Here is a 16,850-nt window from a genome sequence, read left to right as displayed (position 1 = left end):
CAATTTTCTTTGTACCATTGGATCAGGTACTACATCCCTTCAAATAAATAAAAAAAAAGATTCATGATTTGAAAACTCGTGAAAAAGAAAATAAAAAAGAATCGTGATAATATGATGCTCTCCTCTAACAAACACCCTTATCATGGATCTGTAGATCATTTTCCTTGGGACACGCAAGAAAAAAAATGTATGGTTCTATGTATCTCGAGGCAAATGAGCTATGATTTTGTGACAAGGGTGTTTGTCAGGAGGGGGCGTCATATTATCACGACTCAAATCCCAATCGTTTATGTAATCGAGATGAAATATATATATATATATAGGGTCCCGTTCAGCACCCTAAGCTTTACCACACACTTTAACAAACGTGTTTTGTCTTACATGGGTTAGAAGTTTTGGAATGGGTTGATTTTTGGTGAGGATGATCTCTATGGTGAGGAGATCATCCTCACCAAAAATCAGCTCATTCCAAAACTTTTAACCCCATCAAAAATGATTTACAAAAAATGGACGGTCCATGATTTTTCAACGTGTAAACATGGGGCTAAACATTTCGGAATGGGCTGATTTTTGGGGAGGATGATCTTCTAATCATAGAGATCATCCTCACAAAAAATCAGCCCATTTCAAAACTTCTAACCCATGTAGGACAAAAAACATTTGTTAAAGTGTGTGGTAAAACTTAGGGTGCTGAACATTTCCCATATATATATATATATATCTCAAAGGGGAAATGTTCAGCACCGTAAGTTTTACCACACACTTTAACAAACGTTTTTTGTCCTACATGGGTTAGAAGTTTTGGAATGAGCTGATTTTTGGTGAGGATGATCTCTATGATTAGAAGATCATCCTCCCCAAAAATCAGCCCATTCCGAAATGTTTAGCCCCATGTTTACACGTTGAAAAATTGTGGACCGTCCATTTTTTGTAAATCAATTTTGATGGGGTTAGAAGTTTTGGAATGAGCTGATTTTTGGTGAGGATGATCTCCTCACCATAGAGATCATCCTCACCAAAAATCAGCTCATTCCAAAACTTCTAACCCATGTAAGACAAAACGCGTTTGTTAAAGTGTGTGGTAAAACTAAGGGTGGCGAACGGGACCCATCTCAAAGAACACATCATGTATTTGTAGGACAAATCTTAGCCATTGAATTCGAATATTTGAATGAGTCAAAGTATACCAACCCAATAAATATATGTACGAGAGAGCATGTAAAGTCTAAGGTGGTAATAAAAGAGAGGTAGGTACTAGGTAGGAGATAATAGATGTACGCCCAGCACTCCACATGGAAAGATCCGACGCCAAGCGACCATCCAACAAATTCACATGCACTTGGTGGGCCCCCACACTGTTGACTTGTCTCGCCCTCCTCCACCCAACACATGGGTCCCACACATTACATATTTATCTTTTAACTTCATGTATACTTTCAGTTATATATATAATATAATATAATTATTATTTTTTAAAAATAAAGAAAAATCATCTAAAAGTGATCCTGAAATCACAATATCGTGACACAAGCATATAACTAATATGATCCGGGCCCACCATTAGATCCGCTAAGATTAGTTTTTTGTGTGGTCATGATCTTGTTTTGATCTGAGATCTCTTTAAGTGGTGGGACCCAATTCCTTGCCAGTTAGTTGTTCGTTGTTAAACTCAACTCGAGTTGGATGTCCATCGAGTCAGCCAAGTTTATGACTCGTGTGTTGACTCAGACGATTCAAATGAAAATATTTTCAATTTAAATTTTAAAGATAATAAATTAATAATTATTTTATTTTATTTTTGTTCACTCCACAAATATTAAATTTAGCTACATAATTCTGAAAAAATTCAGTCAAATTGATTTTGTTGACTTTAGTTCCATCAATCACCATTTATTTTTGGGATCGCTTAATCTCAAATCCAGTTGGGTTTAGTCAACTTGATGACTTTTAAATTTATGGTTGTAATCGTTTTTTCTCAAAATTGATAATAAATCTTTTTTTTTTTTTCACTTTTGTATAATTTATTTTCGTTTTGCATTCCAAAAAATGGCCAATTGGCACAATATTTCGGATCTATTGGGTTGAAGTTTGGGGTACACATATAAAATCAACCCGATTGATTGGATATCTGCTTTATTAATCAAAAATTCGTGGGGAACTTTGTTTTTCACTGCATTGATGTGATAGTCATAGATTGTTTCCTCGAGATAAAACTAAAAAACATCTATCATAATGTGCACACCTCCACGTAAGAAATGTGAGAATTTCAGTAAATCCCAATGTCACCCCAGCATTACTCTTATTAATCACAGGCCGGACCAGGGGTTTAATTTTTAGGTTTCAAGCCCATTATGGTGACTAAAGAGCATGGTTTTTAAACTCGTCCAAGACCGAGACATATCACCCGAGTTAACTCGGTATCAGAGCTGAACGAGACCAACTCACAAAATCATTTTTTGACTGAGTTATACGTCTCACCTTCAATTTTTTGAGTTATCTCACGAGACATCTCAAACGTATCGGAAAACTCGTCCGAGACATCTCAAACGTGTCGGAAAACCATGCTAAAGAGTGCGCTATGTTGGGTCATGGATTCGAATACGGGTCAGTTTCGAGTCAATACAATTACAACATTGAGTCATTGACCATTCAAAAAAATCGTTCCGCGTTTGTAAAATAATCGGCGATTTATAAGAAAAATACACCACCTGAGTAATTCTCCCAGTGACGTCAGCAACTCATCACCATTCAGGAGAAGGGGAGATTGACAACTTACCTCTCCACGTGTTACCTATCTCCATCAACGCGATCGAAAGTCACGGTTGGGTTGGGTGTTCTGGAAACCGGATCGAACCAGTGGGGTTCAATCGACCGGATTATATTAAAATCGGTTCAACCAGTGAAACACATATATTTGTAAATGTTAGTTTATTTTAACATAAATGAAAGGTAATTTAAAAAAAAGTTTATTTTTTTAATAAACATAAATCAATCCAATCAAATTGAACCAGTGTCAGATCATGATTGGACCAATTATGATAAATTTTTCGGTTCAATCATTGGTTCGGTTTTTAATTTATAAAATATTGATATTAATCACATATTATCAAATACTCTTCCTAACTCCTAAGCTTTATTGACTCCAACGTTATAAATGTTATATATAACTAGTCTACTTTTTCTTCATCAAACAAAGAAAGCAAGAAGAAAGAAGGGTGGTGACTTCATTGCTTGAATCTTCATGGAAGTTTGTCGGAAATCGACGAACATGATCGGATCAGAGTTCGAAGAGACGGAGTTACGTTTAGCATTGCCCGGTATATCGAAGAACTCTGGGAAGAGAAGCTTCTCTGAGACTATAGATTTGAAGCTTAACCTTCCCTTGAAGGAATCTGATTTGGTTATAATAAGTGAGAAGATGAAGAATTCTCCAAAGGAGAAAAAACTTCTTCCAACTAATGATCCGAAGCCGCAGTCTGCTAAGTAAGTTTTTATTATCATTATTTTTTTTTTGTTCCTTAGATGTTCTTAAGTTTCATTAAATTTTATTTATTGGTCTAATTATTTTGGTTAATTACTACTTTTCTTTTTTCTTTTTTTATCTGTTATTATTTTTGTTACATTAGTGCATGTTTATGTGGTGATGATCAGTGTTTGGCTAACCACATTTTTGCATGTTTCTCAAAACTTAGTAATTTTTCACATAGATGTTCTTGAGTTTCATTAAATTTGTTCAATTGGACTTCTGAATTTGTGTAACTTTAGTGCATGTTTATGTGGTGAGTAGTTTTTGGCTAGCCACCTTTTTATATGTTTTTCAAAACTAAGTCATTTTATATAAATAAATGAATAAATCTTTAAATGTTCATGGGTTTCATTTTAAATTTGATTAATTGGACTAACTATGAAGAGGGTTTTTTCTCCTTTTGTTCTTAATTTGTGTAACATTAGTACATGTTTATGTGGTGAGGAGTGTTTGGCTAACCACCTTGTTGTATGTTTTTCAAAATAAAAGAAAAAAAAAAATTAGACCAATTTTTTCCAGGACAAAGTAATTAAGTTTTGTGAATGCGTATAACTCTGTATTTCACACTATGCTGACGTGGAAGTGTGCATAGAACCATAGATGCTTCTCACTCATCTCTCGAGGAAAGCATCCATAGGTCCGTGCATACTTCCACATGTCAGCGCACTTGCAGTGTTTTGCACAGTCACTTCAACATTTTCCTTTTCTTATTCCTTGAATGTTATTGGGTTTTGATAAATTTAATTTATCAGAACTAATTATGAGGGTTTATTTATTTAATTTTTGTTTTTTTTTTTTTTAAACTCTAGTTCATTTTTAATTATATTTATGTTTTTAAAATATAAAAGAATAAAACATTGTAGAACAAAATTTTGGTTTTCCTATAGGGGGATGAACTAGAAATATATAGAACAATTTTTCAAAGGAATTCAAAAAAAAAAAAAAAAAAAACATTATTATGCAGTGATCTTGTGTGCTATTCAAAAGATTGTGAATGTTACAAAATTTGCAAAAAATTGAGTCTACCATGGATTCAACTTTAAATACAACTATTAGAACAAATAATACAACAAATTAATCTTGGATTTGATAATATTTCTTGGAATAATCATACTAGATTTAGTTTATACCTATAAAAAAAAAAGTGGGGAAACGTCGAAAGGAAGTATATTTGGCCTAAATTACCCTTTAATGATTTCAAGAGAAATGTCTAAATTAGAAGAAAGTAGTAAAATAATTTTTTTTTTTTAAATAAAAAATTTGGAAGAAATACCAATTGCTTAAAATAAATTAGAAAAAGAATATTTTCAAATGAAAATGTTTTTATTTCCATTTATTAATCTCCCACAATGTTCCACCAGGGCACAAGTGGTGGGTTGGCCACCCATTCGATCGTTCCGCAAGAACATCGTGGACATTCAGAATCAGAAGAACAATATTGAAGAGGAGAAAATTAACAACAGTGCAGCCTTTGTGAAGGTCAGCATGGATGGTGCACCTTACCTACGTAAGGTAGACTTGAAGATGTATAAGAGCTATCAGGAACTCTCTGATGCCTTGAGCAACATGTTTAGTTCCTTCACAATTGGTGAGTGTCACACACACACACACACACACACACACACACACACTTACGACACACACCTAATAATTCTTGGTGATTGAAGGTAACTGTGGAACACAAGGAATGAAGGATTTCATGAATGAGAGCAAGTTGATGGATCTATTGAACAGCTCAGATTATGTGCCTACGTATGAAGACAAAGACGGTGACTGGATGCTTGTCGGTGACGTTCCATGGGAGTAAGTTCTTCATTCCTTCGACAAATTCCAAAAGCATGCAAACCATGTGGCATGGACACTAATATAAGTCATGAGTGTCGAATAGATTTGAACCCAATATATCAAATCCATGCAAATTATGTGACTTATGAATCCATCCTCTCTTCAATTTCATCCAGGATGTTCGTTGATTCATGCAAACGTTTGCGTATCACAAAAGGATCAGAAGCAATCGGACTTGGTGAGCTCCCTTAAAACACAATTATTATATGTAATTTAGTATTTTAATTAGATTTTGATATGGATAATATTTTTCTCAAGTTACCAAGATCTTGGAATAATATCAGATGAACAATATATTTGTACTTCAAATCCTGATTGCTCACCAAAAAATAATATAATAACAATAATAATTAGTAGTGTTGGTCCTTTTCCTTGCTAAAGGTCGATCTGGGTGTGTATGGCCACGAATAGATCTTAGTTGTCCTTATCGTCAAAAGCTTATCTCAATCTTATTCTTCCATTTCACTTTATCTAAAGCCCGATTTTGAATCATCCTCTCTCTCTTTTAGAATCTTCAACTTGAGTTTCTTCTAATTAGAGTTGTAGTATGTCCAAACTTATTCTTTTGAAATATTTATGAAAAAATGATCAACTTTTGACGAATTTACAATTCCGGCTCATTGTTCACTTTAAACCTACGAAATAGTCACACTTCATTATGATTTTTTTTTAATGAAAACGTGATTTTTCACGTTTTCGTAATTAAAATGAACAGTGAGTCAGAATCATAAATAACTCATTTTCAGCTCACGAAATAGTAATTCACTCTATTCTTTTTGGTTTTTTCCTTGCTATATATTCTATGGTGGTTTCTTTTTTATAAAAGACATTTGGATTTCACCTTGACATGTAAGATCTAAAAACATGGTATATGACTTTGATATGGATACATTTTATTGGAGGCTTAAAAGTTTGTTTATTTCTTCTAAAAGGATAGCTATTTTTACAATTAAATTAGGTATATTCTTATTTAGTTTTTTAAACTTTTAATTTTTTTTTTATACTAATTTTAGATTTAATAGCACAAGTAATAATATATAAACTTGGAATTGTAGCACCAAGAGCTGTGGAGAAATGCAAGAACAGAAGCTAATTGTAACCACCACAACCTGCTCATCAATCTCTACGACAAGGAATGCGCGTTAGAAAGATCGAACAGGGTGACTGTACAATAGTTTGATACATCAATGATGGAAAAAAAAAAAAAATGGGATATTTTGTCATGGACAAGGAGTAATAACAGTTGTTTCCAAGACTAGACTATTTCTAGTTTTTTTAATTTAATATTAATTGCTTGCTTAATATTCATCTCCTTGTTATTGTGGTCACTGTTGGGCTGTTAATTTCTTTCTTCTTCTTCTTGTGTTACTCTTCCAATTTAAATTGTATTCTTCTATATGAGATTCATGTTGTACTCCTTTATTAAATGGGAAAATTACTTAAAAGACAGTGACGGAGGGATTTCTTTCTAATTAGTCTTTGAGTTTTGGGCGATTGCTTGATAGTTCATTTAATAAATTTTTTATTTCTTAATGGTCTCTCAATCTCATTTTAGGTTATAATGTTTTTGAAGTACCCAAACCATCCATTTTTCATCTTCTTCAACTACTAAGGTTTTCCAACGGCACTTCCAATCATTTCCAACGATTTTTTATTATTATCATGAATGACAAATGGAAATGATATGCTTCTAATTTTGAATATTTAGATGTATTTTTTTATTTATTTTGACAATTTATAATAACATATATATATATATATATATTATGAAGAATGAAATGAGATTTAAAAATGGAAGAAAAAAAATTATTATAAAATTTTCCCTTATCTTTTTCAACAAAATATATAAACATAATTTGCATTTATCATATTATTGGATTGGATCCATGTTGAATCTCAAATCATCAATCCAGAAGCAAAATTATCAAATCCAATCATATTTCGGGTATGATCCAATTCATTTAGGGATGAGGAGACAATTAATAAAAAAAAAAAAAGGACAATTAATAAATAAAATAACCCAAGTTCCATCCTCTTAATTCGTTATTTATTTATAAATTTAATTAATGTTGAAAACTTAACTAATTTATTGACCAGTGAAACTGGTCTCAATGAAATAATGGTCTTTGATATAGGTGGAGTTCTATAATGCCTTTAATTTGTTATTTATTTAGAAATTTAGTCATTGTTGAATACTTAACTAATTTATTGACCAGTTTATATGGTCTCATCGAGACCATTAGTCTTTGATGAGTTGGAATTCTATAATACCCATTGTGATTGCTAGAAATTGGCTTGCATTTTGTTTATTTTATGGATTCATCAAATCCATGAAATTAATTTGTTTAAAGGAAGATTACTGAATTCAAACACATTGGTCTTGGATTTGATATTGATAGTTCCATCCCACCTGTTTCATTCCATTTATAGAAATATAATCACTTTTAAGATAAATAAATGAAGATTCTTCAAAGATATTCGAGCACAAGAAACTGTGAAAGGTATCCATAAAATAACGCTGACTCAAAAAATTTCACTCGGTCTGTATTTGGCTGATGTGACGAGGGCACCAGAACCGTTGATCGTTTCCTTGTGTATCCTAAAGAAAATGATATTTGATTATGTGCCTTTGTGACATCAGCCGAGTACTGACCAAGTGAAAATTTTCAAGTAAGAAAATCACGACTAATAAAATAAGACAACTTTTTCATAATTTATAATAATTTTCCCTTAAATAAGATCAGAATTACAACACAAGAATGCCATGCCCATATTAATAAATGGTCTAATCTTTTAAGCTTATCTAAAAATGATGAAATCAAACACAGAATAGAAAATTTTATTTTGTTGAATTTTTTGTTTCTAATTCAACATATTGACTACTTTTGATCTTTGAGATAGCCCTCTTGTAAAATTACTCAATGACTTTCCTTTTGAGGTAATTTATAATAAGGTGATTTGGATTGTTGTAACAAACATCCCTTAAATTGCATAAATAGATAAAAACCATGACACCAGTCTATTAGAAGGAACAAATTACTAAGTCTGAAACAGAAAGAAATAGAAATAAGAAAGAAACATAACTACGATGGAAGAAGAGCAAGAGATTGTGGAAATTACAATTCGATTAGCTGTTGAAGAAATAAGAACCAAAAGAAAAAAAAAATGTTCAATATATAATTAAAACTTTCTATAATTTAAATTAAATGTGAAAAAAAAAATCTTTGTAGTTATAACTTATTAGGACTTTAATGTAATGATGCTACAAAATAGGAAGAAAGAATTTTAAGACTGATTTAAAACACATTTTAGTTTTTTTTTTTTAAATGCGGCATTTGCTCTCTTAAGCCATAAGGTTTCCTCAATACATCTTTGAATAAAAGAATAACATTTGACAGAAAAAGGAAATTTCCTTAAGACCTCAAAACTTTTCTTGAAAATCATTGTCACATGATTGTCAAGGCATAAACCTCGATTGAAAGTCCAAAACCCTATTCACCATCTTACTGAAAAAATTACTAAATGTAGGGGCCACCATAGTGATCAACCCATCAGGTCAGCCTAATCCCCTAATACCCCCTTATCCATTTGGTGTACCTATTCGGAAATAAAGTTTCATACCATTTCAGAATGTTTTGTCCAAAATACTTTGATTTCAAACAAGACCAAGATAAAAAATTGACCCCAAAACATTGGATATTTCAAAATTTCTCGACAAGTTTCAACCAAGAACTAATTTTTCTCCTGACCAAAACATTGACCTTCCCCATAGCAACACTATATCTGCCAACACTAGATACATAAAAGGTTGTGGAGTCCTACTGGTTTAGATATCTCTTGAGACTAAATTTGACCTGATTTACAAAGGGTCGCTAAGATTTTATTTTTTCAAAACGGAAAGGGCTAGTGATTAGCAAGTGAAGTTGGGTTCAAGAGGGTTTGAACCTAGGACGTGAGAACAACACTCCACGCATCTTATCAACTAAGCTATGTTTGAAATTCTTTGATAAGATTAATCTACATACACTATTAACATAACTTCTTTGAATGCTCATGCTTAGTTGGCAGTTCTAAATAGAGTTCATTGCTTATCAACAGCTAAGATAATAGGATTAAAAAAAATTATTTATTATTAAAACAGGGTTCCTTGTGAAGGCTACAAGTCATACATAAAATTATTTCTCCCTATGTTGAAATGAAAGTTTATCATCAATCTTATCACTGTGAACAGTTGCAATCCATTTGGATCTTTTAGGGTAGAAGCCGTTCAAACTACACAACAATTAGAGCCTAGATGAATGGGTACAATAGTAAGAGATCAACAATGGGTGAAGATGAATGATGCACCCATCTTTTCTTCCCTACTTTATTCTGATCCTGTTTCTTTAGTAATGATGCTCATTGTAAAGTTCAAAGGATGTAATACCCTCTTTGTTATTAATATAGAATGAGATCCAAACAATCTCAATGCTTACCTATATAAAAAGGATGCACCCGTCATTCAATATGCACGGTACACCTTGGTCGCGAGACTTTCATCCCCTTCTCATTATCGGACAGCTGCGAGAGGAAGAGAGCTTATTTGAGAAACCAATTTATGCCTAGTAGAAACACGGTGCAAGAGCTTATATGTACCTGTGGACTGAGAAAGTTTGGGACTTGGACCCTCTTGGAACCATCCAGCAAACGCTTGCACGAAAAGTGTTATCCAAGGAAGCAAAATCATTGCAGACCTGCAAGAAAAAATTATAAGAATATATATAATTAGAAAGAAAAAGTAGAAGTAAAAGTTACAATGTTTTATCCTAGAATCTGAAGCTATAGAGGAAAGAAGATGATCACAAATGGCCTGCCATTACAGAAGACTGTTAATCAACCAACAACTCCAAAAAACTGATCTATGAGAGAGGGGGGAGAACTATGAATATAAGAGGATCACGGGACTTAACTGGGGTATAACACATCTGAGACTGGAGGAAAATACACACTCCACCCAAGAGTGGAAAGAAAGGAACTCGTGATTCCTATACAAACCTAACTCTTTGATACCATGTTAACCAACCAACTACTCCAAAAGACCGATCTATTGGAGTGGGGGGGAGAACTATAAATATAAGAGGGTCACAGGACTTAACTGGGGTATGACACACCCGAAACTGGAGGAAAATATACTCTCAAAAATGATAAAATCATGGTGCAGACATATCTACAAAATTTCCAATCTACCACAAAGTTGAGTCAATTATGTCTTGAATCAGTTCTAATTCAAAAAATGAAATCTAATTTTGCATAGTTAATGGAGTTAGCCTTGCTTATTTAAGCATTGGTTTACATGAAGTGATACCTATTCCATTACATTAATTCCTAAATTAGAGTCAGTTTAACCATTAAATCTCAGCAACCAAAGATGAGGAAAAAAAATAAATGTGCCAAGACATGCTTAGTTACCTGACTCCGAATTGCTCCAATCAACATATCTTTACATCCTGAAGCATGCACACACTCCAGACTGGAACATTGAAGTAGTAACATCTCTGCAAGGAATATTAAATAAAGCTTACTATGCTTTTGTACCCAAAAAAGAAAAATGCAAAATCAACCTATGAGGGAATGTTGGATAATGCACCTGGATGCAAATTTGTGCAAGAAATTAGATTGAGATCTATTAGTTCCGGACAGTTCAGATACAGGGCCTGCAATCCAGATTCAGCAATTTAGAAACTTAAAAAAGAGCTATATAATTAAATAAGTTCTGTTTCATTTTCTTTCAGTGGGACTTACATCTAAACCTGAACAACCCCATAGGCTGAGTTTCTTCAACCGCGCATGTTTGATTATCAGCTTCTGGCATACCAGGTTCAGCTTGGTTTTGGCTGTTTTCTGCAGAGAATTGGGTTCACAGCCACTATGCTCACTGCTTGACACATTTTCTTCACTTACGTTTTGAGAATTCGGATCACGTATGGTCATTCCACAGTCCATGAGCTCCAAACGGGGCAATTGGGCCGCGGCAAATTGAATGCCACCTGAATAAGGCAAGATGTAAATAAATAAAAGCATTCAAAAGCATAGCATTTCGTGAGATTGGGAGCTAGGATAGAAAATTACTTAAAGTGATATTGCGACAAAGAGCAAGAAAGAGTTTAGATAGAGTTTCAGAGAACTCATTGCATATCATTCCAATACCACTGTCACTGATGCTCGACCTGAAAAAAGAAATAGAAGTTTATTAGAACTATATCAGAAGATAAGTTGTGTAGAAGAAGTGATCCATGGAGAATTCTTGGATGATTTTGCATTCACTTTGATAAAGTATTCATAGAGGTTACATCATCATGCCAAGATATGGAAAGTAAGCAAATATTAAGATCCTGCATTCTTAATTAACTTAAATCTTTCCCATTATTTAAATATCCTGATCACCAATATTTTTTTAATATAAAATATACTAATTCATATATGATAAATGCATGCTTCTCCTTCATAATCTTCCATTTATGATGAGATGTAGTGACAATGATACAATACATCTCGTATCTTTGTACGATGCATCACATTCTCTAACAAGTTGAAACCATAGAGGTAGTTATTTCCAACCCATTGAATTGTTAAACCAACAATTGAAACTTTCATTATAAAATTAGAAATTGACAGAGTAACTTCAGTTGTTTAGGATTACAAAAGTTGTGAAATAAGCTTAACAGAATTATAGTGAAGCTACATTAGTATAGGGTAAAATGTTGAACTTCCAACTGAGGCTAGTAATGAACACATACCCACTCAGGTCAAGCAATTCTAGGTTTGGATAACTCGAAGCAATGGCAGCCACAGATGCATCCGTGATTTCTGAACCGAGTATGAGAGAGAGCATCCTCAAACCCCTGAACAAGGAAACAACCAAATATCATTTATGAGTTTGTTCAAACAAAGATTTCCATCTTAATGATGCAACTACAATAAATGAAGACTAGCCATGTATAATATCTATTAACAAACCTAAAGTTTGCGGATGTGAGAGCAAGCACAACAGCATGAGACAGTCGAACAGATGCAATATGGATTTTTCTCAACCTTGGGCAGCTCCTTCCAAGAACATCCACCGCCGTGACAATATCAGTAGAATCATTTTCTAGGGAAGAAAAATCTAGGGAAAGCTCTTTCAAGTTGGGACAGTTGAAAACCTATGAATAGCCAATAATATTAAGTTATATTACTAAATGCAGAAAATCAAACAAATCAATTGGAGTTAAAAGTTCCACAACAGAGAAACAAGAAAAACAGAATTACCATTTTAGATAGGGAAGAAAGACATGAGAGCCAGAGTGTTGACAGACTTGAAGAGCACAAAGTGAAATGTCCAAGGTTGGAGCACCCTTCAATCTTAAGGCTTGAGAGGCAATGTTTCTCAGCAACAAAACGACCCAACTCCTCCCTTCAGTACATGCAAACATAAATATGAACCCTAGGTGAGATAAAATGTACAAAGGACATAAATCTTGCACCATTTTTTGAAGCGTAAATCAAACACTTTCAGCAAACCTCAATTAATTAAGCTAGCAATGAAAAGAGAAAATATTGTATCCAAGTAATCCTACCAAATTATTATTAATATTATCTATGAATTACGTAATGCTCAATCCCTATTTAGGTACATAGACAGCCTTTCAAAATGCACCCAAGTTTACAATAAAAAACATGATATATGCAATCATTCTGTATAGATAGCTAATTTTGACACTCAAAGACACGAGCGTTTTCATCCTCAGACAACATTGTCAATGAATTTAGGCCATGATAGGTTCATGGAGGAAAATACATGCGTACACAATATTTTGAAAATAGTTTTAAAATGCTTTTTGTATTGACTCTTGTATATTGAATGGTTGAGATTGCGAAAATTCTTTTAATAATTTCAATGATCTAGCATTTAATAGGACTAGAGTTCGCTCATGCCAAAGGCACTAGGCAGGCATCCTCTTTAGGGTTAAAGGGGAAAAAGAGGAAAGATAGTAAAGTCAGACATGTATTATTGAAAAGGTGGGTAAAAGAGGAAAGGTAGTAAAATTGGAGGTATATTGTTGAAAAAATGGTGTGGGTGGGTGGGGAAGGGGAAAAAAGACAATAAAGTTGAAGGGGGAAAAAAGGAGGGGAGAGTGGTTGTGCAAACCCCACTCCACTATAACTGGAGTGGGACGCTTATCCCCCACAAAACTATAGCAAAATGGCCCTTGTGTTCTATTATATAGATACGTCAGTGGCGTGAAAGGATCAAGATATGATTGCATGAGTGGGTTGATATTTATATTTCTAGTACATTGTGTATTGATTATGGAGTGAAGTATGATGACACGAAGATGCTTGTACTTAACATTGGGTATAGGGACATATCCTCAACCTATGAAAATCCATCCAAGGGCCATTCTTATTAATCATGTGGGAGTTCACCAAAAAGAATAGCCATTGATTATGAGATGTTTGGCATTGGTGTTTAGTTGCGATTGTAAAACTACCCACAAACTAGAGAAAATGGGTTTTTTCCATTTAAAAATAAAAGCATGCATGTATTTATGTGAGGAACTCCTTTCTTAAGAAAACAAAACAAAAAAACTATGGACATTTTTGTGAAAAAGACAATAACACTTGTGATAGAGGGCCTTCAAAGAAAATACAATTTTCTAAGGTTTAGGGTTAGGGTTCCAATGATTAGGGTTAAATAAATATTAAAAGGTTTAAAGAAAGGGATTACAATATTAGAGAGGAAAAAAAAGGTATTTTTAGTCGTTCAGAGATCATGTTTGAACTTCAAACAATTAAAGGAAGCAATAGATAAAAGGTTTCTAGGTTTCGGGAATGTTGAAGAAAGAATAGGTGAAGAATCTAGGATTTGGAAAGAAGAAAAAAGATCTATTAATATCACACCAATATGATCTTAGAAATCATACCACGGGTATGTCAAATCTCTTGAAAAACACAAAATAGGATTTATTTTAGCATCTCATAGTCCAATCCAACTATATTGTTGTCCTACAAGTTTTTTTTTAAATACCTAAAGGAATATTCGCTTATTTATTCAATGCGTTGTGATTTGGGATACCTAGGATTAAGATATAAAAACCCTGAGAGGGTGAAAAAGGATTATGGTTGACGTACTATTTTTTCATCCTCTCCGGGTATTGATTACAAACAAAAATAATCTATACATACATTTAATCTTATTTTATCATATCAATTGATACATAATTAGCAATGTGGATCGAGAATCCTCAATCTGATCCAGGATGCACCTCATGCCGCTAGTATTTATATGATGAAAACAAACCATAAAACATGGAGAATAATCCCCTAAGAACAAAAATCGGCGACCAATTAATAGAACCTGTTCCGGAATAAGAAAGAAACCTGAAAATTAACAAATGTGATAATCTAGGGCATTAAAAAAGGACAAAAAGAATAACAAATCATCCTCGTAAAATCAAAGATCAGATGATAGAGAGATGCAAACAGAATAAGCAACTACAAAACTGTAATTCTAATATCAAGATCACAAAATATCCAACTTGAAGAAAAAACAAATTGAACAAATTAAAACAATACAACCAACCATGAACACCGGCCTCCTGCACTAATAAACGACAATGATATGGAAATAAACAAAACCAAACACAAGAAGGCGGTAAAATATACCCAGTTATTCGATTGACTGCAGTATCAGATGTAGAGATTTCCATGGATTCCAAATTCGGACATGAGAATGCAATGCACGCCAGCATCGTCGCATCAAGATCACTACAAAATCCAAAAAAATAAATATTACGACATCGGTTGATGGAAAATATGGCTCCAGATATAGTCAAAAGGCAAGATAGGATTTCTTCGTTTTATTTCGATTTCTAATTTTACAGTTTTATTTAGACAATTAGATTCTGATCAAGATCAACTGAAGACAATGTGAACAATCTACTAAATCCTTAAATCAAATAAATGGAGCCTATTTGGACTTTTGGATCCCGATTATTAAGTTCTTTTTGGGACTTTTTTTTTTTTTTCAAAACCCTTGATCTTGTTTCTTTCGATCTATCTCTTCCACTAAAAAGAATCCACAAATCTTCCGAATCGAACACTAAAAACACTGAAGAAACCCTAACCTTTCCATCTTGAGAGAGAGCCTAACAAGCCCTAAACATTTCTGCAACAAAGATCCAAAATATCCAACTTGAGCGTTCGATGGAACCCTAAGCCTTAGCTCCTCCGTCGCCCTCCAAACCTTCTTAGAACAATTCCTCCAACTCTTACACACCTTCGCCGCCGACAACAATCCTACGGGAGGCAACCTCTTTAACACTTCCCACAAACAGATCTCCGATAGCCCACCACCACCGGAATCTGACGACAATTCCGTAAGATCTACCAAATGCTCCTTGTCGTCAGATGCATGAGAGGAGCCATTATCGTCATCAAAGGAGAGGACGCGACGAAGGTGGGAATTTGGATGACGTGGCGGAGGAGTTTGTGTGAAAATAGTAGGAGTAGGGGTGGCGATGGTGGCATCAGTAATGGTAGTGGTGGTGGTTCTGCTGACGTGGCAGGAGTGGCCTTTCTTAGGTTGACCACAACGGCCACAGCTGTAGTTCCCGCGCTTTTTGCAGCGTTTGAGCTGCTCGGCTTCGGCGGTGGCGGCTTCTGGCGTGAAGGGTTGGTGATGGTGGCGGCGCATTTTGCCCTTTAGGTTTCACTGTGCGCGAGCGAGCGAGCGAGAGAGAGAGAGAGAGCGAAAGATGAAGGATGAGAGATGAGGTCGGTGAGACGCGGGAGATTGGAGTTGGTTTCGCGCCTTTTATTTAAAATAGAAGGGCATCTGTTCTTCGAAATTACGAAAGTGTCCCTGGATCTAATTGAGCTCCAACGGCTGAGATGAGAAGAGAAGTACAAAGTTTTTTTTAGAGATGCGTTCATTTTAATGGTACGTTACTCTATTTATACCACGTTGTTTTGTTCTGACTTTGTTGCCTTAAAAATTGGCGAAACAAACATTTGCAATCTTTTGCATAGCTACTTTGCAAATCAACCAAATTTTTGTTAGTACCCGTAATCGTAAATAATTACAAATTTTTTTTAAGATTTCCATCATATCTTGAAGATGTAGCATTAACTTTGCTCTCTTGGGATGGGCTATTCACACCCACTTTTTTTTTCTGGCCACACATACTTATTCTACCCACCGTCGTTGTGGGTGTATGCTGTAAATAGTTAAGTACTAGTTTCAATAAATTTCGATAAATACATATCGAACATTTTCAAAAATATTCGATAATAATAACATACAGAAAGTTTTTTCACATGGGATCCCATTCAGGGAACAGTTCGATATGTAACTATTGATATAAGAACTATAACATATCGAACAGTTCTTTACTAGGGGGATTCTAAGTAAAAATAAAATAAATTACATTTGGTATGTACCTATTGAAATAGTGTTGAT

At 34.0% G+C, this 16,850-nt stretch overlaps 2 protein-coding genes across 2 annotated transcripts; one reads left to right on the top strand and one right to left on the bottom strand.

Annotated features, from left to right (window-relative positions):
* Positions 1-3,179: 3,179 nt before the first annotated feature.
* Positions 3,180-6,843, top strand: LOC147383084 (auxin-induced protein AUX28-like). Its single transcript, XM_086428834.1, has 5 exons — positions 3,180-3,483; positions 4,888-5,114; positions 5,194-5,329; positions 5,488-5,549; positions 6,427-6,843. Exons 1-5 carry the CDS (start codon positions 3,242-3,244, stop codon positions 6,462-6,464), a joined length of 705 nt encoding a protein of 234 aa, XP_086284960.1. The 5' UTR covers positions 3,180-3,241; the 3' UTR covers positions 6,465-6,843.
* Positions 6,844-8,928: 2,085 nt separating this feature from the next.
* Positions 8,929-16,151, bottom strand: LOC147383083 (F-box/LRR-repeat protein 17-like). The gene is given in 12 exon segments (XM_086428833.1): positions 8,929-9,931; positions 10,007-10,068; positions 10,071-10,104; positions 10,820-10,905; positions 10,998-11,064; positions 11,153-11,397; positions 11,480-11,577; positions 12,148-12,252; positions 12,368-12,552; positions 12,659-12,803; positions 15,056-15,157; positions 15,517-16,151. Coding segments are annotated over 12 exon segments (1,761 nt in total). The 5' UTR covers positions 16,086-16,151; the 3' UTR covers positions 8,929-9,868.
* Between the last annotated feature and the right edge of the window lie 699 nt (positions 16,152-16,850).

This window comes from Akebia trifoliata, chromosome 16, assembly GCF_017979445.1.
Source record: "Akebia trifoliata isolate Shusen 1 chromosome 16, ASM1797944v1, whole genome shotgun sequence".
Lineage (NCBI taxonomy): Eukaryota > Viridiplantae > Streptophyta > Magnoliopsida > Ranunculales > Lardizabalaceae > Akebia > Akebia trifoliata.
Note: the sequence above shows the minus strand (reverse complement) of the source record. Positions and strands in the feature narration are given on the sequence as shown.